We start from the raw sequence: 25,679 nt of genomic DNA, 5'->3' as shown, positions 1-25,679 counted from the left end.
TAATGTTAGTCAGGATGGCATTACTTGGAGAGCTAGTATTTTTTTTTAGGTATTACTTGGTGTAAAACATTTGACAATGTGTGATGTTTAATATTTGTATTACCTGTATTTATGATTGTTTACTTCCGTGTTTTTACTGTTGGGTGGTGATGCTTATTAAGTCAATTTTGTGCAATCTGGACGTCTTTCCCTGCAGGTTGGTTCATGTGTTACGTGAATGTGAACATTCACAGAACACATTGGATATGCATCGCTTGGAATGTAGTACATGGAAATAGACAGTAAAAAAACAAAAAAAAAAATAACAACAGAGGGAGGCACTAAATTTAAACGGTTAACTTTCAGTGTAAATCCAGCCTGATGTAAACGCAGTCAGATTGGAAATGTACCACTTATGGAGATATAATGGCAAAAATAACTGGGCCCATGGACCTGCAGTGCAAATCCAGCCTTAATAGTGTATAACATGTTGTAGGAACACAGAGCAAAACACATGATGCTGTTGTTACGATCCTGGGGTGAAAAAAAGTGGTTTAGTTGGAAGAAACGGGGGATTTATTTGGGTGCGGCCCACAAAGCCCTCGAGCAAATTTGTACAGAGACAACAATAGCCAAGTGGAGTGCAAAGAGGAGCAGAAGAAGCAGAGAGGGAGGCTTACAGCATCAGGAGAAAACATCTCAAGACAAACAAGCTCCGGGCGACCGCCTTTGTCCCGTGCTCGGACTCTTCTTTTCATCCTCTTCCTCTTTTGGGCCACAATGCAGGTGTCGGCGCTGCTCCGACGGGTCAGAGCAACGCTGTTTGCTGTTAGGATGTCGCTCGTTTACAGCGGGGGGAGGGAAGTGACCAAATGGAATCTTGATTGTTCCCCCGGCTTCATGTGATAACATACAAGATAGCTCAAAGGATTAAAAAAAGAAAAGAAAAAAAAAAAGGTGTCGTCTCTGGGAAGACCTTGCACAGAGATAAAACACGGGAAAGTGTTGTATCACTTGATATCTCTTGTGGTGTTGCTAAAATAGATACACAAACATAAAATAAAAATTCCCAATTCATTATCACTATTTTTAGTAATTGTGGCTCCTCAAAGTGGTGGTCTTCAAACAAAATTCAATAAGCGTAAGACACAGAAATAGCATGACAGAGCCAACCAATGTAATTTTGTATTGCAAAAGTTGTAAAACAAAAAAAAAAAAAAAAAAAAAAAGAACTAATGATATTTTGATAGTCCCACTACTTAAAGTTGCCTTAACCTGAATAACAAAATATCATTTCTGGATAATTTCGAAATTCAAGTCATTCAAGAATTTGTATTTTGGAGGTGCACTTGAAAACGAAATGAACTACTGTAAAATCCCGTTAATAAAATGCACTTGTCTATCAATTTAGGTTATTTTTTCCACATACGACGATGCACTTTCTAACCAGATGTTTGACAAAAATGCCATTTTAAAGCTGGACAAAATAAGAGCCCAAAAAATAAGGGAATAGCGAAAAACCACGTATAATTGACGCCGAATGCATTGACACACAATCGGAACACTGTACTGCAAATTCTTTATTTTTATTTTTTGTAAACAGAAAAAAAATTCTGCACAAAATGCTGGTAAAACCTCCAATATGCTTTATCCAAGAAAAACAGGGGCTCTAAACATTTTGGAGAAGACAAAAAAAAAATATATATATATATATATATATATATATATATATGTGTCAAATATGGTCATAATGTGTTATCGGGGACAACAGGTTTGAAGGTGTGGAGCCCGTTAACGGTGGCTGACAAAGGGTTAAAATGTGCAAATAGAAGTGTTCATCAGTAGGCGAGAGCGGGACAATAAAATCCTCAATCCTCAAGAGTTGTCAACACCTTCACCTTGTTCGTTTATTTTTTTACGGGACGCGCGTACTGAGGAGGTTGTTTCACACACGATTAATTTTGATGACTGGCTACATTGGAAGACGACTTTACGGATGAGAGCGTTTCAGGAAAAACTTGGAGATCAACGTCGTGATTATTGTGTCCGTCATTTACATGAAATGCTTTACGACAAATACCCAATTGTGCTGCCTAATGGGATTTTCCTGGGGCAACAGCACAAATGGGGAGATGTAAGCAAAGTGTGAATGTTATCATGCCTTCCCACTTCTTTACTATCTCACCCCCCTCCCACGACCACCACCAGAAGACCCCCTTCCACACTTTGTCCTTTGTCATTGCTCTTATCAGTACCACTCTATCATTCTTTCAAAATACTAGTGGCGTTGAAAGCGCTTGCAAATGTAAGTATGTCTTTGTTTGGGGCCGGCCCGGGGTCCGCCCCCCCCCGCCAGAGTCCCCCCAGGGTGCGGGCTGATTGACGGCCCTCTGCTGGGTGAGTGACAGGCGCCATTGGTTGGGGAGGCGATGGCCGGCCGTGACAGCTGGCGCCGCCACCGATGGAATATCATTTCATAACCGGACGGGAGGCTCTGAAACCACTTCCTCTTTGGTGTAACTTTGCAGAGAGACGGGAACTCTGAACATGCTGATGCATGTAAGTGTAGAAAGACTCAATTGGATTTAAGCTACGACAAGTAGAGTTCACCCAGAATGAAATGCGGCAGGTGTTTTGACCCCAACAAATGTGGTGAATTTCACCTTCATAATGGTGATGTCATCTTGGTGAAAATCGTTGGATAAATAAAAAGGATTATTTTTCAAACGACGACGCTTAAACTACCAACAAAGCCAAACCGGTGACATTTTGTCTTTCACGTGAAGACGTCAAAACAATCACCATTCACACCATTCTGCAAAAAACGACTGACAACACTGTAATATGCATTCCGGCGAGGTTTACACTTATTTAATTTCAGACAGACAAACTAAATAACTTTTGACCGGTGTTCAGCTAAAAACTGTCAATTTTTGTTGTTTTCCCATGGAGTCATAAACGGTATCGCTATCAGCAGATAGTTGTGGAGCATTGTCGGTATACATCATGAGCAAAGGCTAACAGGTCCTGTCAAATCCACGCGGTGCCCAAACACAACAAAGTGAAGTTCATGCACATGAATCCTCTCCAGGCACTAATGAGGTTATTGAGCATCTGTGACATGACATCTACATTCGGGGCCTATTTGTGAGACAACGACAACGAGGAAGCCCGGGACATCGGGCCCTGTGTTTTCCGAGTGGAAATAACAAAGGCGAGCGGAGCGGAGCGCCGGCGGGAGGCTGCGCTCTCATGGAAATGAGCAACCGAAGCGACAATGTAGCGCCTAATCTCTTCAGAGAGAGGAATCAGTTACACAGCAGTATGCAGCCCTCAGTGCTTTTCACTGGAGTCAGCGGGCTATAGAAACAGCAGCAGTCACTCCCCCCCCCCCCCAGCAGACACACACACAGGCGGCGTGTAGCCACAGGCCTTGCTCCTACAAGCACCAGAAACAAGGTGGGCCCCACTCTCCCCAAACAACAGAAGGGATGGAAGAAATGGGGCAGAGGGTGGTACGGGGGTGCGAGGCCTCAAAGCATGGGATTAGAGTTAATGTGCCTCCCTGGGTTATAATCTCTACAGAGGGGGACTGTTTGAGGGGCTTGAGGGCAGTAACATAAGTATCTATTACAGAAACTCCCTCTTATCCTGCCAACATCCCCGCTTCTTCAAAAATGAGGCACAAAAACACTTGCCCCCCCCCCCCCGGTGTCGTCTGATATCCCAAGACCCCGAGAGCAAGTGCTGCCCTTTTCAGCTAATCAGGAATTAAGAGCTAAAGACGTATGGAGGGTTAGCAGGGCCCATATTTACTCCATCTGTGGCCCACAAAGTCAGGTAGTTAAAGGACCGTTGGAGGCGGCGTTACGCAAGGGTCCTTCAAATAGGGATGGGTACCAAAGACGGAGCTTTTTCGGATTCCGAAGCACGTCTTTCTAAATTGTGACTACGCGGGAGTAGAAGAGTTGTCGATTTTCGCACACCAGTTACGATGATGTCACCCACTCATGCTAAAAATACATTTACGGATCCATGTATTACTGTTTAACTCTTTGTGTTGTTCATTGTAAAGAACGTTGCTTTGCACTTTGTATTTTGTAATATTCAATTATTGTTTGTATTATTTATACTTAATTATTGTAAATGTGATACCTTTATTTTTAAAATTGTTTTCTAATTTGTCAAATTTGATATATTGAAAAATAGATGTTAAATATAATTTTTTTGTGGAATAAATTAACATTTATTACCACAAAGAAACTGTACAAAAGTCCAGAAAATTGGTACCGCTAATTCGGTACCAGGCACTGAGAATCGGAACCAAACCTCTAGTTATGATTAATCGGTTTACACTCAATGCAACTATAACACAAAGGTAAACGTTTGGTTATTCTTGGTTTGATTTGTCATGCCTGAAGAGAGACGATGGGATGGTGTCCTACTTTCTTTTGCCAACGACAGTACTGTTTGCCATAATGCGACAGCAAGAGTTTTTAATTGTTGATAGAAATAAGTAGCTCACACAAATCTCTCATTCAGCACACCACCGCTGACCGCAACGCCGATGGCTCCTAGTGACTACATTATGGTTACATTTCTCAAAGGTTGTTGCAGACATCGCATGTTGCCACAAGTGCAATCAATCATTAAAATGTTAAGCAAGCTTAACAAACAGTTAGATAGATAAATGTGTAATGTAAATCAGTTTTGTTTTGCACTATAAATAATAATAAATAATTGTTAATATGTTTAACGTTTTAATAGTGATTTGTTCGAAGCAATTTCTTTTTCTGTGAAATATCGTTCATTTATTTATTTTACATTAATGTAGCAAGATAAGTTAATTTATCTAGAAAAAATAAAATAAAGCAGTATTAATTTGAGTATTTGTTTTGTTTTTTTTCTAAACAAAAAAAGTACTGATAAGAATATTGTACTGAATCAATAAGCAGTAGTTCTGAGTATGAGTAAACAAACGTTTCCAGTTGGTCCAAAATGCTGCTGCCGCCTCCTAACTGGAGCTCGGAAGATGGAGCGTATAACACCAATTCAGGCCTTCCTTCACTGGCTCCCAGTGCATTTCAGGGTTCAATTTAAGATTCTCCTATTTGTCTATCAATCGTTAAATGGCCTCGCCCCGGCGTACCTCTCTGAGCTCCTCCACTCCTACACATCTTCCCGCAGCCTCAGGTCTGCGCACCAGGCGCTGCTCGAGGTGCCGAGGACCAAGCGGAGCCTCAGAGGGGATCGAGCTTTTTCGACTGCTGGTCGAAATCTGTGTGTGTGTGTGTGTGTGTGCGCGCGTGTAGCCCACTTCAGCAGATATGATTTTAAAGACATTAAGAGGTGAGGTGAGTTTAGTATAAAATAGTTTAATACCTATTAACAGTATACCTATATTGTTCACACAACATAGTCATGGCTGATACAAGTAACTGAATAACAAATTGCGCGTAAAGTTTTTAAAACCATAAAAAAATGACAGTAAGGGACAGAATTCCCTTTGAAATATAAATTGGCAATGTAACACTGCAAACAGCATTGGCAACTTAAAACTAGCGACAAACTCAATTAAGGCACTTAATTATGAGATGCCAGCCTGAAAACGTTAATTACCATAACAAGTCATGTGATAAAACCAGCGTCTGGACTCCAAATGGCAGCCGAGTGACACCTCGAAGCATCCATAGGCATGAAACTTTGCAGACTTTTGTATGGTGATAAGAATGTGGGGGTTTTTTTCCCCCTTCCGCATGCTGTGAATGTCACACTAGTGTTTTGACAGGTTACAATTTGAGTAATTTTTCCAGATTATCTTGCCTCAAATCTTTAAAACCTTTGATGACAACATTGTAATCATCTAAGAATTACAAGTTTGCAGTACGAAAACAACAGAAAAAAACAAAAAAAACAACTTGCTGCACACAGCTCGCTTGAAGCTAATTATTTGCTCTCATCTCATGTAAGTGCATAAAAAAGTTTAACATACGCATGAACTAATTGAATTTAAGTGATTTCCGCACGCAAGATTTATAGCTAACTAAACTCCTGTCTGTGCAGGTATGAGCCGGTACGTAGTGGTAGTTTTGGATCAAATCTGCAGTTACTTAAAACTACAGTAATAAAGCATTCCCTTTTTAGGTAGTTATTTAGCTTTTCCCAACAAAAGCAACTTTTGGTTTTAAGGGCTTAAAGTGTAAACAGAAACACAAGAGCATTCTTTAACTTGTAAACGATCCTGAGCTATAAGTATGAGGCAAGTGAGCTCTATAAGTAACATTCATTCGAGTGTAAATACTGTTATGGCCACAAAATAGCGATAGATAATACATATAGAAGCTGTTTGGGTGTATGGAGGATGTTGGTGTCCGGTGATAATTGTCAGTTTAAAAGAAAGCGACAATTAAGCGAACTGTAAAAGGCGCATTCACAATTATACAAAGTGTAAAAGCTGATTTCAACTTGCACAACGCTCCCTAGCGTCCATCGTCCCTCAGCGTGAGAACTTCCTGGGTCTGAAGGCAGGAAGGGCGAGCTGATGCGACACCGTCCTCTCTTCCTCGATGGGTGCCAGGTCCTCTGCGGAGCCCCACTTCTTCTTGGAGTGGAAGAGTGACGCCAACTTCCTGTTCCTGTTCCGTTCTCTGGCCTGGGACACTTGAAACTCTGCTGCTGTGAAGGACACCAAACAGTTGGACTTGCGAACGTGATACTTCACAGACCTAAGGGTACACTGTTGTCCCTCTGTGGTTTGAAAGTAAAGGGCACTCACGCAGCTCACAGTCCTCCTCAGGACCGTCTGCTTCTTTGGGGTTGAGATAGTGCAAGGCAAGATGGCCACTGTAATCCCTCAAGTTCTCCTTAGCACCTGATGGGGAAAAAAAGTAATTGCAGATATATTATCGATCATTGTGGATGAAATAAGGTCGATACAAAAATAACACTGGAGGACAATTCTAACTCAACCCAGTGTAATTTGAAATGCGGGCCTATGTATTTACAGTATATCGTCATTAAAACGTAAGTGACTCCATGGAAAAATACTTAACAGGGATGAAAGGAAAGAAGGAGACAAACTGAAAAAAATGTAATAAAGGTATTCTTTGTTGAAGGTTGATCTATATTTTGTTCTTTTTTAATGTTAATAAGGATAAGGATACAATGTTATGCAGAGATGTATTTATCAGAGATGGGCATTCCGTCCCAGGGACAGAACGGTGTGTCCGCCCATTTTGTGGACGGACGGACGGAGGACGAGAAGCCTTTTAAAAAGGACGGACTAAGCAAGGACGGAAGTGGGTTTTCGTCCGTCCCTCTGTTCATTCCTAACCGGGTCAAGTACCAACTGAACGTGTTGTGTTGGATTCTTCTAAAAAGCAATATCACTGCAGAGCCGCCTTCATTAATTGCCTGCACAACGCTTTTCATGTGCTTCGGGAGTCACATTGCACATGCATATCTTGCCCTCTAGGGGTTCAACACATGTAATACCGCGGATAATGCCACAGGAGTCAGGACGCCATTTAGAAACACGCTCAACCTGTCTTGTGTGTGTAATCCGGGATAGCAATTTTGTTTTATTTAGTACCTTATTCCTTTGCATGCGAAGTATGTCCTTGTGTGGGACATCTTTACAGCATAAAAATCTCTACCGGCATATACATTTCAACGACCCAGAAGTGGAAGTCTGTGTTTCCTATTAAAATAACCAAATTATTTTATAAAAACTGAAAACGTTTTAAAACGTAAAATTTTACAATAAAATGCAATAGTATTGCGTTATTACTCAATCTTAAAATAGTGCACAGAGTTTTGTTTTTTTTTTGGGGGGGGGGGGCGGTTTATCGATGCTATGTAAGGGCTTCAAAAATACGAGGACGGACCGGCAAAAAAGGGGAAAAGTGCCACTTATAACAATTTTATAAACAAACGATACTATCTACTGTCGTGGCAGAGAGTTGGGAGGAGCGCAAAATCTTTTCTTCTTCCTACGGGGGTGTGAAAGAAAATAATTGACAAGCAGTGATCTAAGTCGATGTCGTGGACTGTTTTAATTATGGACCAAGCGCTTCTGTCTGGAAGTGGGTTTTTTTGTGGTTATTTTTTTACCATAAGTCCCTACGAGCAGATCAAGAATTTTTTGATGTCCATGCAGCGCTGCGATGTGTAAAGGCGTATAACCCTGTGGAAGAGGAGATAATGTGGATGAGTAGAGGGTACTGCGATGACATTCCTCCTGGGTGCAAAGGGAAAGGGGGGAGTGTTTTGCAGTACCTACCCCCTGGAGTTTCCCAGCGACCCGGGCGGCCAACACAAACAGTGTGGAAAGAAAATACAAATTAGAAAAGCTTGTGGAAACACAAAATAATGATAAAAACATAATTGCCAGGTAATTCGTCGAAAATTGCGTCGTTTCAGAGCAGTGCATGCTGGGACACAGACACCCCGTTATGGGAGACAATTAACGTGACATGATGTGATGATTTATTAGCCGAGCGCCCGCACTCCCATAGTGCATTTGCACAGCTGGATCTTCGCGAAGGTTGCCGGGGAGAGCTACGTCACGGAGATGCCGGCTTGTTCGCAGACGTACGCTCTGCCACACGACAGGATACTCACGTGCTGCAAGAGAGAGGGGGATGAATAGACAACTGATCGGACTGCAAAGTAACAATGCATTAAAAGACTCCACAGAGCCTTTTTTAAATTATGTCCCCTCTCGTGCAACTACGATGTATTTTTACATCTCGCTGACACCGTAACAATGATGACTGAGGAGGGAAAATAAACTCACCGATTTGGTGTTGACATCCGCACCGGCATTTGCGATCAGAGTTGCCATGTCCTCGTTGCCGTGTTTGGCAGCCCAGTGCAAAGCAGTCTGTAGGAAACAACAAAAAAAAAGTCCTCAACTGATGTGCTCAAGGCAAGAATTCTGTATATATACCAATCCAACATGATCATGTGTAATACGCGTCTTTTTTAGATTTACAACTGACATAACTCTTGACCCAATTCAGTTAGTATTTATACATTCTTTGAGATGCATTTTTTAAAAAATGTTTTATTATACAATACTTATTGTCACTTTTTCAAATTTCACATATCAGAAAAGCTAATATTATGACTAATAAAAACTCAATTAAATAGAGAGCTATTTTAAAAAATATATAAACAACCCAACCCACTATAAGAAGGAATTAACGTACTAACAGATGAATAACCATCCACAATTGACATACAGATAGTGTATAACACTCCACATAATTTGAAGTGCAATAAGTGCATTGCATAATACTGCTTCTACGGATAGATCCATCCATCCATCCATTATCCGAACAACGCACAGTAAAACCATTGATGAGACACATTACACTATGGGCTTTAAATAAATAAATATGTTTAACTTAGATAGTCTTCCGTCTATTATTATAAACTAAATGACTTTCAAATCCTTGCAAGACATCATTACAAACTTCTCAAGTGGACTTTGAGATTTGTGGCTCTTTTTCTCTCTGAGAAGTATTCGCTCCATTACAAGGCACTTCATTGTATTTGGGATAGAAAGACCGACAGATTATTATTTTTTTTTTTCTTCAATTTTACTTTTTGTCATTTCGTTCATTTTCATATACTACAGTAACCTTTCTGGGAACAATTCCAGGCCTTTCTCTGTTCCTGCATGACTCCAGTGCAGAAATGAAGCCTAAAAAAGGCATGCTTGGGAGACTCTGGTGGTCGTACACAAACAGGCCTACTCTACTTTAACTGAGGCACTTCCCAGTCATGATGTTAAGAAACATTGCACGCCAAAATGGATGCGGTGTGGCTACAAAGTTGTCAGCGCAGTTTCTTTTTGGACGCCAGTTAGACCAGCTGCACTCAAGAGGGGAGAGGATGAATGGAGAGATGGTTTCCTGCCATCTAACGGAGCCTAATTACAAAATAACACAGCGCTGTGCGCACGGTAGGGGGGGCCCGGCCGCCTGTCAGCGCAGGCAAGATTGATGATGTTAGTGTGACCCGCAAAGGGGAGCCCCACCCAGACATGACTGTCAGCGCACGTCAAAGCGCAATAACGACTCTTTACAAAGGTACGCCCACATGTTGGCATGCAATGGGAAAATAATATCTATAGCGTGAAAAAAAACACACATCCACCTGTCGGACTGTGATCTCCTGTGTTTTGCCATCACTCTTTAAGGTGCGTAATTATGGGCTATCAACAGGTGTCAGCTAAATAACCACAACCATCCTGTCGGAATCGGACCCTTAACACGGAAAATCAAACACAAGCCACATCGGAATGACTTATTATTTTTGGACAAGTGTAAATAACCTCAGATGTGATTAAAGCCTGCTGGGCGGAGACTCTATGGAAGTTCTTAGAAGGACTTGCAGGAGTTCATCAGGTCATGTTGTCTATGGCCAACGTTATGTTATTCTATGACAGCATTCTCTTTCAGGTCGGCTACATGCTCTTTGAAAGTGTGTCATGGGAACGCTACTATACAGCTACTTTGCATCGTACACATTTGCTGCAGGATAATTTTGTTCACCGTTCAAGAAGTGCTTTTACGACGGCCACAGAAAAACAGCCTAGTAAGGGCGGGGGGATGCTTTCTTTATATTTTGGATACATTTTATGTAAATGTGGGGTCATTCAACTTTACATGCATCTACGCCGTCTGCTTGTCATTGCTGGCCTTCTTCAAAACTGGATTTTGAATACCAAAGAGCAACAACAGTTCTGATGTCCAAAAGTCCAGAAACATAAACTTTGTAAAACATGTTCACGTTTGCTCCTAAGCGCAGTTGTCAGGTAAACAAAGATCTAAAACAAGAGTGGTTCTAACTGTTTTTAGATCAAACGGAGCATGGGTAAGGAGAACATACACGGGTAGTATGTCAACCGCTCAAGTACACCCCAGATCTCGGCCAACAATGAACAACAATGCAATTTACAGCTACATTCCTCCATCTTAGCAGAGTGGCTAGTAGAATAATGTACTGTATATACAAAATTTGAACAGGACACAGTCAAGGGCTCTGGCTTTGAGGAAGACAACCGACACACATAATAAAAAGGTATTAGTCACAAAGCAACTGAACTGACAAGTGCCAGATAACTAATGGAGAAGATGATACCTGACATTCTGATGTCACAAGGGCACTTGACAGTGGTCAAGGAACGAACGGACCAGCATCCATCCAATAATTTGTTGCCATTTATACACTTGACCACAGCGGGACTCAAATCGTGACACTCTGGCTCCAAAGCCCAAGTCCTTCCAGAAGTTGTATTTTTTATTTTTTTTTTTACACATGTATCAAATTTGGACTCTGCCCAAACTAACGCTCACCACATTATGGTCAACGTAACAAACACATCAAAGCTTTGTCATGCGTTAACAGTCCTAACTTGGAAACATACTCCAGTGAGAGCTATTCTGGTGCCCCTTTTGCCAACAGTTTGGCCTTCACTTGTAGATGGCTTTTCAAGCTATTCAAAGCTCACTTACACTGTGACTCCATTCACATGATGATTAATGGATTATACCCTCATGATGGGAAAGTAACAGCTCACAATCACAGAGCGCCAGGAGCGAACAGTGATTCAGTATCTTGCTCAAGAATAACTCGACACGGTGACAAGGGACAACCTAAAGACTTGACAGACTACCGTTCTACCAACCATCCCAGGTTTGCTCCCTCTGTGGTGCTTTTGTTAGGGATTTTAAAACAACAGGAGTCCTGTAATGTGCTAGGAGGTGTACAGGAGACAGAGCGCCACAGATGTAGTCTGGATCTAGTATCTCCATCTCTATTGTCGGCCCGCTGTCAAAACACAAGACTGATTGCCCAATGCGCCGTTTGTCAGGAGTGTCCTAGTGGGAAAGAGTGACTGACGAGCCTGAACAGGATACAGCGTCCCCTTCCTGCGTCACTCGTTTTGGGTTCCTGGATCCCCCCCGGACCAACTCCCCGTCTGCCTAAACACTTGAGGGATGCCTATTGGAACACCCCCCCCCCCCCCCCCACTCCCACTAAATAGGCCTAGAGCATGGAGCACGACGAAGAGGAGTGATGGGCAGATGATGTACTTACAAACTGTGTGGCCCAGAAGGAAGAGCAGGTCCAGCAGGGGACGGACGAGGTCCACATCATGATGGGAGCAGAGACACAAATACATGACATGAGGGTGCATTCAAACAAGTTTACCTGCAAACCTTTAAAAAAAAAATAAACAAACCCTAATAAAAAAATCATCCGATACTAAAATAAATATTTGGTCATAATAAGCAAATTATTAACTCTTCCCAAGAGCAATCCCTTCTGCAGTCCTGGTGAAAAAAAAAAAAAAAACGCTGATAATCAGATCTGATCTGGTTCTCATGAGTCATGTGGCCTCTTTTTCCTTTGAGTAAGGTAAGTGTGGATGCTATCTGCGGAAAAATCATCTTCCCCTCAACGAACCAGGAAGCTAAAAGGGAACATCAAAGCGCACCAAAGGGGACTTAGCACCTTCCCAGGGACACAAGCGGCATTGTTCTACAATTAATCCCAGCCTGCTCTATTACTTTCAGATTATCTTTAAGTAGGTGAAGTCTTTGTGGGGAATTAAGACTCTCCTTAATCCATGACTCCCCCCTTCTCATCTCCGTGCACTTCAATGGCGGTCGTGCTATCTTGTCCGGGTGGGGACCGCGGTGGCTTAGAAGGTGGTCCACGGTGACTACAGGACAGTGTGAGAACTGTGACATTGGGGAGGGACAACAAACATGAGCTCAAATCTCTTAAGCGCACAGGGAGACAAATAAAAGGATTTGGGTTGTCAAGGGGGGCACAGGAGCTAAAAAGCTATCTTTCATAATCCTTTTGATAGTGGACCTTTGAAATGCATGATCTGGATGTTTTAACACAGCCTTCTCGGAATTCCATTGAGAGGGGGGAAAAAAAAAAGTCTCAGAATGACCATACGCAAGTTACACAAGCAGATCGCGGGTCCGAGTGCAGCCAAGCGTCGCGTTCCCGCTCGTATCACGGAAATAAAAAATGAATGAATACTAAAATGAAAACTGGAGAGGTGTAAATGGTTGATGAGGAAAGAAACTTACCCCCTGATGAACACGGTGATAATCAAGAGCATGAGGACAAGAAAAGACACAGCAAGAATTAAAATCATCGACATATAAAACCTCCAACACATTGCAAATATTACTCCACAACTAGCTTTCACGTTTTAAAACATTAAAACAGGGACATTCAAGTGTTTGTAATTACATCAATTATGCTTCCATTCAATTCAGGTTTAAGAGAGGCTTCATCCTTAAACAGTAGCGAATTTGGAAGGAAGTCTCTTTGATTTCATCGTAGATTTTTCTCTTCTTCTCAGTCATTCTTACGTAATAATTTATCACACAATTATTTGACTGGTTATGGGGTACAGTGGTACCTCTAAAATTGAGCACAATCCATCCTTTCATATTTCATTCATTCCATTAAGGAAATAAGAGAACGTTAGTGTCAGGGTTTCAAAAGTACGGTTTCAAACAAGGTTTGTGTTTCATGGTATGGTTTTAAACTATGATTGGAGTTTCAAAGTAGGCTTTTAAACTAGGGTTCGGGCTTCAAAGTAGGGTTTTAAACTACCGTTAGGGATTCAAAGTAGGCTTTTAAAGTAGGATTAAGGGTTCCAAGGGAGGGTTTCAAACACAGAGCAGTTTTTCAAAATAGGGCTTCAAAGCAGGATTACGGTTTCAAATTAGGGTTTTAAACTTGTATTTGAATTTTTAAGTCGGGTCACAATTTATAACAACGGTTATAAAATGATGATTTAAAAGAAATACAACTGTCCAAATGTGTGGCCTAAGGATATTTAGTAGCGTTAGGGTTTCAAAGTAGGGTTTTACACCCGGGTTAGTACAATTCCAAACTAGGGTTAGTGTTTCAAAGTAGGGTTTGAAATTAGGGTTGGGGTTCCGAGTAGGGTTTCAAATTAGGGTTGAGGTTTCGAGTGGGATTTTAAACTAGGGTTAGGGTTTCAAAGTAGGGTAAGGGTTTCAAAGTATGGTTAGGGTTTCAAAGTAGGGTGGAGGTTTTCGAGTGGGATTTTAAACTAGGGTTAGGGTTTCAAAGTAGGGTAAGGGTTTCAAAGTATGGTTAGGGTTTCAAAGTAGGGTTTCAAATTAGGGTTAGAGTTTTCAATAGGGTTTTAAACCAGGGTTGGGGTTTCAAAGTAGGGTTAGGGTTTCAAATTAGGGTTAGGGTTTCAAAGTAGGGCTTCAAAGTAGGGTAAGTGGTTCAAAGCGGGGTTAGAGTTTCAAAGTAGGGTTCAAAAATTTGGTCAGGGTTTCAAAGTAATGTTTTAAAATAGGGTTAAGATTTCCAAGTAGGGTTTTAAACAAGTCTTAGGGTTACAAATAGGGGTTACAAACAGGGTTAGGGTTTCAAAATAGGGTTTTAAACTTGTATTAGGGATTATCCAACTCAGGGGACGACATTTTTCCACTTGCTGTTGACCGAAAATAGCATCACAGTGTGTAAAGGCTCAGGTAACAACCAATCACAGCTCTCCTGTTTTCTGGGTTTGTTCATGTGACATTAGCGTGCTCTGAAGTAGTCAAATCCGGTGCCCACATGAATGTTTTTAATGCTCAAGCACACATGCACATTGCTTAAGAGCACCCCTGACTAAAAGTGTTTTCCCACTACAGTATTAGAAAAAAATAAAAGAGCAAAATAGATAGAACCCAAAAAAATAGGTTGGAACAGTATAAGTTGGATAGCGTCATATGATAGTGCTTCAATAGTTTGTGACAAAGGTTTCCAGGAAGTTCAAATACTCACCGATGTGAAATCCTGATTTGGACACAAAACATTGAGAGAAAATGTTAGCAAAGTCTTGGCACAACATTGGTTTTATTTACACTGTTTCATTCATAATGTGTCCTGCTCCAACTGAAATTCCCCTTTGAGCAACATCAATGTATCGGCGCTTAACGGTCATTATTCTGATTTAAGGTAAACACGAATCGATGATCTTTTTATCTCTAATCAACTCCAGTCACATCCAATTATGAGCACTAACACTTGAAAATGCTTAACCACCTACATTATTCCAGACATAAACACTAAATAGCGAATTCAATTTGAACAGAAAGTAGATTTGATCACAAACTAAACTAGCAAGCCTGCTGGAAAGACGATCCCACGTGACTTGCCATGACTTCTTCATTTTCTTCCATTTTTTTCCTCCACTTTCTTTTGGTGGTTGGCAGTACTGCCACCTTCTTTAGCACGCAGCATCCACCGTGACAAAGATTTACTATTTACAGCACCAAAAGGCCCAATAACCAACCAAGGATTCTACCTTTGGTCACAGTGCGGTGTAAGATTCTAGTTAAGGTAAGCCATTTTAATCTAAAAAGTGCTGGAATTGGATGTTTTACTAGAAGGGGTTAAAAAAAAAAAAAAAAAAAAAACACATCACTATCAAAGAAAATATATTAGTTGTTCTGACATTGGGGAAGCCAGCTACCAGATAAAAGGTATGTTTTCATTTTTTTACATTTTCATTTAACTCACCCTGAATGCATGGAATTTGAATGAACAGGAATATGGCCATCCAGGGTGACAAAATTATATCTTGGGTCAGTACACTCAACAAACTGCTCTGGGATGGGCCAGCATCGATTGACACAGTGCACTGGGTGTGGTTCACAATATCATCATTATTTTTATTTTTTTGCTCGGTTGTTGTTATTTTGTTTTAATGCTAATTTTGTTCCCATAAGCAACATGGAAGTCGGTTCGAAACATGTATTGTCCATCTGGCTACTACAATTTATTTCTGCACAACGTTCAATTGTTGTCAAACAGTTGACATCAAACTTTCGTAATGAGCTATGAAAGATACCTTCTTGTTGGCAAGTGACGGGTCTTGTCGAAGCAGCTGACAGAGGTCAGGAACTCGAGCGCCAGCCGCAAAATAGATCCACTCTTTTTCTAAAGGGTCTAACTGGCAAGGAGAGAGAATAGGTCTGATGTTGTTTTTTTTTTTTTTTTTTGTTTTTTTCTAAAACATTTTTCTCTCAAAATTTAACCCAAGGTCATTGTGCTACACATTACCACTTGGCCAAGCTGACCTAACACAGCCTCACAAAGAAGACAAAAACTAAGACACCTGAAACAACCACAGTGTCACATTTGAGCTAGGTTGAGTTAGCAGTTTTATTTTGGCAGATTGACACCCTGTCAGCTTCTACTATGAGAATGACAAAAAAGTTGTTACAGTGGACTTACTGCGACTGCAGCAGAACCCATACTACCCGTCGACTCCTCGTCGTGCTCAGACTCCCACTGGAAGTTAGACAAAAGTCAAAGATGACTAAAAGTATGACACAATCAAACCAATAGCACGCTTGCACACACACACACGCACACCCACCCACACACAACACACACACACCCCGGTGTGTCACACTGGCTTGTAGTCATCATACTGCTGACCAAAGGGTGTCAGACAGAGCAAGCTAACGAGACAGCGAGAGAGACATTTCACACATATGGGGTAATGAATAACAATCCACTTAATAATTAATACAAAACAACACGTATGACATTTACAAAAAAAAAAGTGAGCAACTCCGGTGTTAAAGTGTCACCTTGGCTAGGAATCACATGTAAGCCTGCAGTGTGACAACAACTTAGCAGCCACATGCAGAAGGCAAAATGAATTCAGGTAAATCGTTTGCTTTGCTTTAGGCAGAAAAAATGCAAATTTTGAAATGTTTCTAAATATAACGCCAGGATCTCTAGGTATAAAACAGTGTGGTGTAAAGAGATTGGTCTGAGATTCCCCAAGCTGGTTACCACGTCAGCAAGTCAACAGACTCTTTCACACAGACACCCTCCAAAAAATTGCAGCATCAAAACCCCTAACAGAAGATATGGTATTTATTCGCCTGTGGCTTTTATACAGAACGTAGCAATGTGGGATATAGCCCTAACTTTAACAGAATGCCACGCAGTCAGATGACACATGACGAAATCGGGCCCAGCTTTTGGTGTGAAAAAAACAAAAAACAGGGTGTGAGAAGTGAGTCGTGTTAAAATTCATACCCTTGTACCTATGTAAGCGAGTTACACCTCTGTTATGGCTCTGAGACTTCAAATGCTGGAAAATGTGGACTTTGGTGCCCCCCTTTTTGTGTTGGTGGCATTTATTCACACCTCAGTTCAGCAACATTACACGTTTATTGCTAAAAGGAGAAGTCAACCCCCCCAAAATTCTTTACAAGAATATGTTCTATGCAGTCCCATTAGTAGAAACACGTCATTCTGGTTAATATTGCGTTTGTGGAATATGAGTTAAGCAGTAATCTCCACCCGTTTTTAGCCATCTCATGGGCCGCCATTTTACCAACTGCTGTCGACTGAAGACGATGTCACAGTTGCTCAGGTAATGACCAATTGTGCCTCAGATTCAGACAACAGGTGAGCCGTGATTGGTCGTTACCTGAGCCCTGAGCAACTGTTATGTCATTTTCAGTCGACAGAAAGTGACAAAATGATGATCATATTCCACAAAAAACATTATTAATCAGAATGCATGTTTAAACTAGTGAAGGCGCATACTCACAGAACATAGTATTGCAAAGAATTTGTTGGGGTGGACTTCCGTTTTAAACCATAATATTCATTATCCAGAGCTGAAGGTACAGTACTTGCTTTATTAAAAGTAATAGGGAATGGCTTTTTCGACACTTGTCTAAGAGACTATTGTGCATGAGAACATGTTTCAGATTGGTTGTTTGGCTATAGAGTGTGGACAGTGAATTGCTATATTTGTACACTTCACAGTGCAATTTATGTTGGCTGCAATAAACAAGCCCTGCAAGTAAGTAGGGTGGGAATATGTTTCCAGCAGCTTGTTTTTACTATTTCGATGTACCTGTATTTGGCATATTCATTTAATGGTTTCAAGGTGACATTTTTAATGTAATAGAAGAACTGTGTCAACAAATCTAGGAAACTAAATAACATTAATCTGTTTGATGTTCTTGTTGCAGTGTATTACTAAATCATACAATTTGTTGCATCAAAGCCTTTTTATTTGTGGTTTCCTCCTTGCGTAGTATGTACTTTGCTTGCATTCTTTTTGCTGATAACTGCTTTGTTTTTTCTCCCTCTGGACTTCTCCTGGATACTCCTGGACAATTTTTATATCTGTGTGGTTGTATTACCTTTTCGTTTTTAATACAGCTGGCGGGGACATAAATAGTTTACCACATTCACTCTACATCACTATCAGTTTTATTTAGACCTGACGGTTGACTTGTGTGTGCTGTGTGAACTGCAATGGAATTTTTTATTTATTCATTTGAAAAAAAAAAAGAAGACAAATCTCAGGGCAACGTTTCTTTAAATAGACCAGAACTGACTATCCGGAGAGAGGGTTAGAAATGTATAACCTCTGTTGTTTTGGATAGTCAATAGTGGTTGTCCTAAAGAGAGCACAATGTTTTGAATATGTTAAACAAACACACTTAATCTGATCACACACACACACGCGTGCACGCGCATGCACACACGTCCATTAAGAGGGGGTCCATACTGTATATCTTTGCTGTGAATGTGTATGAATCTCTTTTAATAGGCACAAATGATTATTATCTTTCTAATGAGGTTCAACATGTTGCTGCTTAGCATAATAACAGGGGGCTTAATTTAAATGCAGATTGTGGCCCCCTTTGCCTCCCACTGGCCTGCCTCCCACTCACTGAGTCAGGCCTCTGCTACTAGAAAAAAGCAACCAATTAATTTGGCGCCACCTGGTAGGTGATGGTGGTACTGCTAGCATTTAATGCAGTCAAGACAGTATGTTGCAGGGCTCTTCCTGAGTAGAACATTTATAGGCGGCCACATCACCCCAACAAGCTCAGATATAATGAAATCCGTTATCTGCCAAGCATTATTTTAGACTGCAATTGCAGTATCAGAAACAGTGACAAGTCATCTCGAAAACTTTTGAAATAGACAAACGCCACAAATAAACGCTCCAAATAAATGTCAAAGCGTGCTTGCTTCAAATTATGTATTTATCAAGTGCACGGACATGGGCTGGCTAAAGGCTCAGCAGATGTCACTTAGTGGGTATTCCAGCCAGAGAAGAAAAAAAATCATTTGCTCAGTAAGCTTGTTGCTGGGACAGCCAGGAAATGTTTGAACAACTTGGCCAAACAGGGAAACCTGTTCTCCTTGTGGGAATTTGTGGCACTGCAAATAATCACGAATCTCTTTGTGTGCAATGAAATGATGCCTCGCTCCCCTTGTACTTTAGTGTTGGTCATATTGTGTATCAAAGGGTTCATACAGAAGGTAAGGAGGACAATTTCACGACGTTCGCTCTGCAACGCTTGGTTATCATTGGTGTGAACATCCTGTAACACGGTGTTTTTCAAACTTTTTTGAGTCAAGGCACATTCCTTTCATTGAAAAAAATCGTGCGACACACCACCAGCTGAAATTGGGAAAAATAGTTTTGTTTTTTTTAACAATATAAGTGTTATATTGTTTAGATAAGCATTTTTTAACATTGAAGAATGACATTATATTATAACGTCTGAAATAGGAATTAAATAAAAACAAAGAAAAAAGTATTTTATAAGGTTTCATATTGATACTCAGTGTGAAACATGGGCTGTTTAGATAATGCGTCACTAATTCGCTTGTCTCTAAACAAAGACAATTAGCTGCCTGCTGTTGCTGCTGCCACCTGCTGGTATGGAACAGTACTACAATATAGTAACTACATGATTACGCTGCCAGGAGCTAGACCGCACAGGCAAACAAATTTGACAATATCTCGCGGCACGCACAGTGTTTGAAATGCACTGCTGTAGCAGGTAAAGCCAAGCCATCAAAATAAAAGCACGCCAGCTGTTGCGGCAAGTCGATGTTACGCTCAATACATCACTGTGGACTAGTAAAGTCGACTAGTCAACTAGTCTATAAAAACCCCAAGTATTCAACCTCTGGTTTGCCAGTGTCAAATAAGAGATAAGAGAATCATTTTCAATTCACCTCGATAGCACTGTCGAGCTCGCCGCATGTAACGAGCTCATCCCGACATTCCCTCTGCTGGGGGGCACGAGCGGGAGCTTCCGTTGCCTCCCACCGTGCTGTCGCTGGCAGTGTGGTGGGACTCGACTGTCTCTGCCCGTCCGCATCACGGAGGTAAGTTTTGTCTTTGTCTCGCTCTTGCAGCAGCTGTCTGTATTTCTTCTTGAGGAAAAGATACTTCTCTCCCTGCAATACACAAACAACAGAGACCATGTTTCATCACATCAAGCCACATGAGAGGGGTTAAAATAGTAGAAAGGAGTAGTGCCGTTATAAATCACCTCTGCAAGCTACAAGGGTTCCTAGGAGTTTCGGTCCTACACTGGCAATGTGACCCACATTTGTATGCAATTTATAATGTGGCATTGCCTATCACTAACTGATGATGGCACAGCAATAAAGTCATAGTAACAGCAAATAATGGTGTAAAAAACACTTCTAGTATGAACACAGGTGCAACAATCGATGAATCGACAACTAATCAATTATCAAATTAAATCAACAGATATTTTGATAATGGGCTAAATCAGTAAGTCAATCATAATCAACTACGGTTTGTGCATTGTTTGTGCTCTCAATTTCAAATAATGTGCTTTTTTTAAATAAAAGGATGGATACTGGAAAAAAATAATCAGCATACAGCAGAGTAATCAATTATTAAAATGATCTTGAGTTGCAGCCCAAATGTACAGTAGGTACAGCGGTAATTCAGCAGGCCTTGTTGAGCCGCGTGATATCTTACTCTTACGCCGCCTTCCGTAACCTCAAAACGTACTCTATGTCGTGACTCGTGACCATCATAAATCGAAGGCAGCCTGCACAGCATTACAAACCGTGGATAGTGTTGATGTGCAGTGAAAATGTAATTACATTTGATAAAGCTGCAAAGACAAATCGAGTTCCACAGCGCTCAAAACACAAAGCCACACTTTCATCACAACAAGAGTACTCACGTTTTCAGACTTGACCACGGCAACTCTGTCAATAATGAGCTTGAATTCCTCTCTGTATTTAGCTGCAAGGACATGAAAAAAAAAGATCACATTCTGTCTAAGTTTAGTGTATCCACAACCCACAATGTTATATAATAACATTATCTAAGCGCTGTGTGAAGCCGGAGGAAGAAAGCAGGTCCAGCATAAAAAAATAGCATCGATCAAGACATTCTAGTATGATATAATCCCTCCAACTCTTATAAATTCATATTGTATTTGATCAAAAATCAAAATTACAACTGATGGTGCTTACAGGATCACCATCACTGTTTATTTGAACATGAGAACATAAATAGTTACAGTGGACAAAAAAGGGACCAAAAGGCAAACTGTCCATAACATACGATGAGACAGTTAACACTTATCAAGGAAGATTTAGCAAACAATGTTAAGTCAGCAACATTTCGGCAACTATCACGTCAGCGCAGCACTTCCTGTTAGCGCTCTTATTTGAAACCAATTCACGCAACGCTCATTTCACGACTGTCACGCAGTAACAGGCACGTTAAAAATTGTCACTCAAAACACTCATAAAGTATCGTGGGGAAGACAGACTATGGCTAATCCGAAGAATGTGTTTGCATGCATGTGAATTACATTTACACGACTTACTGGCAATAGACACACACCACCGAACGAACTTATAATGTGCACAACGCTACCCTCAGACGTATGACTTTACGTGAAATAAATTCGGCAAGAACATTATAGAAATGTGTGCAAATTAGTCCATGAGGAGGAGTTGAGGAGTCTCCACCCCCTCCAAAATGAATAAATAAATAAGCAAACACGGTTAGAAAATGCAAACTGCACACAGAGGATGTTCTAATAGGGATTTAAACCAGGATATCCTGAATGTGAGACAGACAAGCTAACCATATTCCAACAAACTAAACACTTGCTGCCGCTGCAAGACTGTCCCACAAAAAATGAAATCCAAATGTTTGACAGCTGATTCGTTGGTAGTAGTATAGTTGGGTATGATCGATGTGTCAAAAGGTGACTGTTAAGAACGTTGACAGTCATGTGTAACTTTGATCAAATATTCGTATAAATAAGGCCACGTTCCTATATCTTGAAGCTTTGCTTTTTATTTTGTTTCCAAGAGGTAGCTCACGAGACAGATGGATAGTGGGGCAGAGTGGCCATGTTGTCCCTCCCAAAAAGCCAGTTTCAACCGAACAAACATGACGAGTCAAGACTCGTATCCCAACACTGGACCATTGGCTGGCTGTGTGATCACTAGGTAAGCATTTGCCTGCATTCCTACGTGGACAATCAAGGGGTTTCCTCTTCCCGGTGTGGACACAAAGGTGGTGGTGATCCACACCGACAACAACAGGAAGCAGCAGCTCACATGTTCGTCACACAAACATTACATGCTGACGACAGCAAGTCACAATGTCCAGTTATCTATTGACTGAAAAATCAATACCCACAGACTCCTCCCCCTGTTCCTTCATTTCCAAACACGCTCCACTTTTCATATCGGATCACCCCCCCACCCACACACTCTTGTTAGAGGTCTAAATCCCATCATGCGTGTGGACTTAATTGTGATTAAAATACGATCATCAAATTTACAACGCGAGGAGCGGCAACCACATGCTTGGACAGATATTTGACTATGCGGTGGGAAGCACTTCTCTAATCACCGGACGGCCACATCAGATGGCACTGACGTCACATCTGGATCACATGTGGCGGCAGTGCAAGGTCACCCTGGATCAACAGACAAGCTTGACATGTTTGCCTTTCGGCCCAGATTATGAGAGAGAAAAAAAATACAGGGAAAGAAAATTGTGAAGCGCTAATACTAGAAAACAATTCTGTAGGGTAAAAAATATATTTTACACACTCTACATTCTAATTTGTTAAGTTTACTATAAATGGACTCATGCCCAGATAAAATTCTAGCTAAAAAGCCTATTTCTGTGCTACCATCATATGTTATCACAATTTTAGCACCTTTTTGTGTTCGGTCTGACTATAACAATCCTATTGGTACTTTAAACATTCTACTTTTTTTATCAGATACAATTGGGTAGCAATTGATAGAATAATCGATAGGCTAATCAATTCCAAAAAGATTAGTTTGTGACAGACCTACTTGTAGTGATGAATATTGTGTGATGTTAGTGCATGTAGCTCATATTCGTCATGCTAAGGGGCATTTACATGATGAACTTGTATGAATGTTTTAATTTTCTTTACAGTTCTGAAAAATTAACACTCACAGTCAACAATATCAAAACAATCACATCAAAAGACGAGTGAAAATCTTGTAATACAGTAAGGTATTTTAGGTAGGGTTGGGCACCGGGAACCGGGTGGAACCGGGACTAGCGCTTCGGTTCTCCCGGAATCGTTCAGGTTTTAAAATGTCAATGGCACATTTCGATTCCGAATCCTTCGCGTGGAGGAAGCTGCCCAAAACAAAGCACCAATAGTGTGCGCACGGCGCGGGGCAATCGACAGACACGAGCAAAGTACAATCAATAGGAAATTGTAGGCTTTTTTTCACGTAGGCATTCACGGAACTAATTTTTCTTAATCCAATTATGGTCTCTTAACCAATGAAATGCATCAGAATATACATGTGACGGTGTCGTGAGCCAGGCGGAGGATGTTCCGGAATTCTTTCGAGTCATAATGGCGGTCGCTGTCGATCGCGGGAACTCTGAAATGAGTAACAGCAGTGATTATAGACCAATGTTTTTTAAACGGTGTGCCGTGAGATATTGTCAGGTGTGCCGGGGGAAGTTATCTAATTTGTGTGCCTGTGTGGTCTAGCGCCTGGCAGCGTAATCATGCCTTTACTACATTGTAGTACTCTTCCATACCAGCAGGTGGCAGCAGTAGCAGCAGGTAGCAAATTGTCTTTGTTTAGAGACAAGCGAATTAGTAACGCATGTTTATCCAAACAAGCCCATGTTTCACACTGAGTAAGTATCAATATGAAACATTATAAAATACTATTTTCTTTGTGTTTATTGAATTCCTATTCAAGACGCTATAATATAACGTCATTTTTCAATGTTAAAAAATGCTTATATAAACAATATAACACTTATATTGTTAAAATAAGCTTTTTTTTCACAATTTCAGCTGCTGGTGTGCCGTGGGATGTTTTTTTCAGTGAAATAAATGTGCCTTGAAAGAATATGACCGTAATGTATCGACAGTCGCCACGTTATTAAATCAGTTCTTTACAAAACGCCAGGCAAAAAACACTTCTCTGAGAGAACATGAACCAAAGAGGGCAAAAAGCAATGAGGACGCCAAGTAAAAGGTAAACGACCATCATTTTTATTTCTTAATCTATTCTTTGTTTTTTTACATTATACTCAACTCTCATTTATTGTGCAATAATCTAATTGTAACATGTATTTGTTACACGTTTTCATGCATTTTTATGCTTTATAAATCATTTATGTCTCAATATGGGGTGGGCGGATTAGGGCATTTACATGGAAAACGCGTCTCTACTTACAAAATTTTCTACTTAAGAAATTTCTTCCAGAACCAATTAATTTCGTAAGAAGACGTACCACTGTACAGTAAGAATTTGTTTAAAATGGTGCAATTTTTCCCACATGAAGTGCATGTGACATTGTGAAAAACTCTATACAGGTAAGGTGTACGTTTTCAGTTGTTACAATTACGGTATCTAACGTAATGTATTAGATAACTTAGTTAGTTGACATTACCAAAAGCTATAGGATTACCCTCATTTTGCCAAGCTATCAAAAAGTATTTTACAATAGTAACACTTAAAAAACTATATAGCATACTCTTTTACCTAAGTAAAAGAGAGGAATCAGTCCTTCAACTTTTACCAGCCAGTTTACAAGAGCATCTCTGTGCTTTTAACCCCCATTCATGTGTATGAATTGACCCATGGCGGGAGATGACGTCATTACGTAGCCCCTCACGTGCAGCTCAGCAAGTAAGGAGGGGTTCAAGTGCCCCATATGGAGAAAGAAATGACATATACAGTCCCTATTCCATGGAAGTTTGTTGTTGTTTTTGTTGTTTTAAATACAATGCCGCAATGCGAATCAGAGAGCGAGGGAACACAGGATGAGAAACGTTTGTAACATAAACACGCAAACTAAACAGAATACATGTGACAACAGTTTTTGACACAGACGGGAGTAACAGTATAACCTCTGTCCTGCTCGTAACGTTTTGCAATTTAACGAGACCGTCATTGCTACTTACCACGCAGCTGCACGTCACTGTGGCCAATAAATGGCTTAAAAGTCTTCAGTATATCTGCGTTTCTCACTTTGCCTGAGCTGCCCGCAGTGGAGTAGAAGTAATCCAGCAGCGACTCCTCGCTCACATCGCTCATGTTAGCTGTAGCGCTTTTTACGACAAATTTGGGACACTTTCGACGCTGCGGCTACTTTAGACGCTCTTTTTGCGCCTACTTTTTTTACGCAGCAGCTGTCTCCTCCGCTAATTTGCGGCTCTTCATGTCAACACTTTCGCTCCACCCAAGCTAGCGAGTTGACCGCTGCGCCTCCTCCACTTCATTTTAACCCCTTCCTGATATGATGTAGCAGCTTC

The 25,679-nt window shown here is 40.9% G+C and overlaps 1 protein-coding gene across 1 annotated transcript; it reads right to left on the bottom strand.

The window, feature by feature from the left end:
• Positions 1-5,334: 5,334 nt before the first annotated feature.
• On the bottom strand, positions 5,335-25,679 carry LOC147153201 (uncharacterized). The gene is made up of 10 exons (XM_086044950.1): positions 25,329-25,679; positions 21,063-21,124; positions 20,071-20,295; positions 16,288-16,344; positions 15,863-16,003; positions 12,091-12,249; positions 8,777-8,863; positions 8,092-8,164; positions 6,755-6,850; positions 5,335-6,654 (listed from the first exon to the last, which is right to left on the bottom strand). The coding sequence occupies exons 1-10, from the start codon at positions 25,459-25,461 to the stop codon at positions 6,476-6,478; spliced, it is 1,212 nt and encodes a 403-aa protein (XP_085901076.1). The 5' UTR covers positions 25,462-25,679; the 3' UTR covers positions 5,335-6,475.

The sequence above is a fragment of the Filicampus tigris genome, chromosome 1 (genome assembly GCF_054856515.1).
Source record: "Filicampus tigris isolate MCC_2025a chromosome 1, RoL_Ftig_1.0, whole genome shotgun sequence".
Taxonomy (NCBI): domain Eukaryota; kingdom Metazoa; phylum Chordata; class Actinopteri; order Syngnathiformes; family Syngnathidae; genus Filicampus; species Filicampus tigris.
The sequence above is the reverse complement of the archived record's forward strand: the minus strand, read 5'-3'. Positions and strand labels throughout refer to the sequence as shown.

What these genes read in the sequence shown, in the direction of transcription:
- LOC147153201 (XM_086044950.1), bottom strand. Translation starts at nt 25,461, where the DNA reads ATGAGCGATGTGAGCGAGGAGTCGCTGCTGGATTACTTCTACTCCACT. An exon ending in ACGAAAGTTTGATGTCAACT is followed by an intron (nt 12,250 to 15,862) that starts GTTTGACAACAA and finishes TAGTATCGGATG; the next exon opens with ATTTTTTTATTAGGGTTTGT. An exon ending in CGGATGTCAACACCAAATCG is followed by an intron (nt 8,165 to 8,776) that starts GTGAGTTTATTT and finishes CCTCTTCCACAG; the next exon opens with GGTTATACGCCTTTACACAT.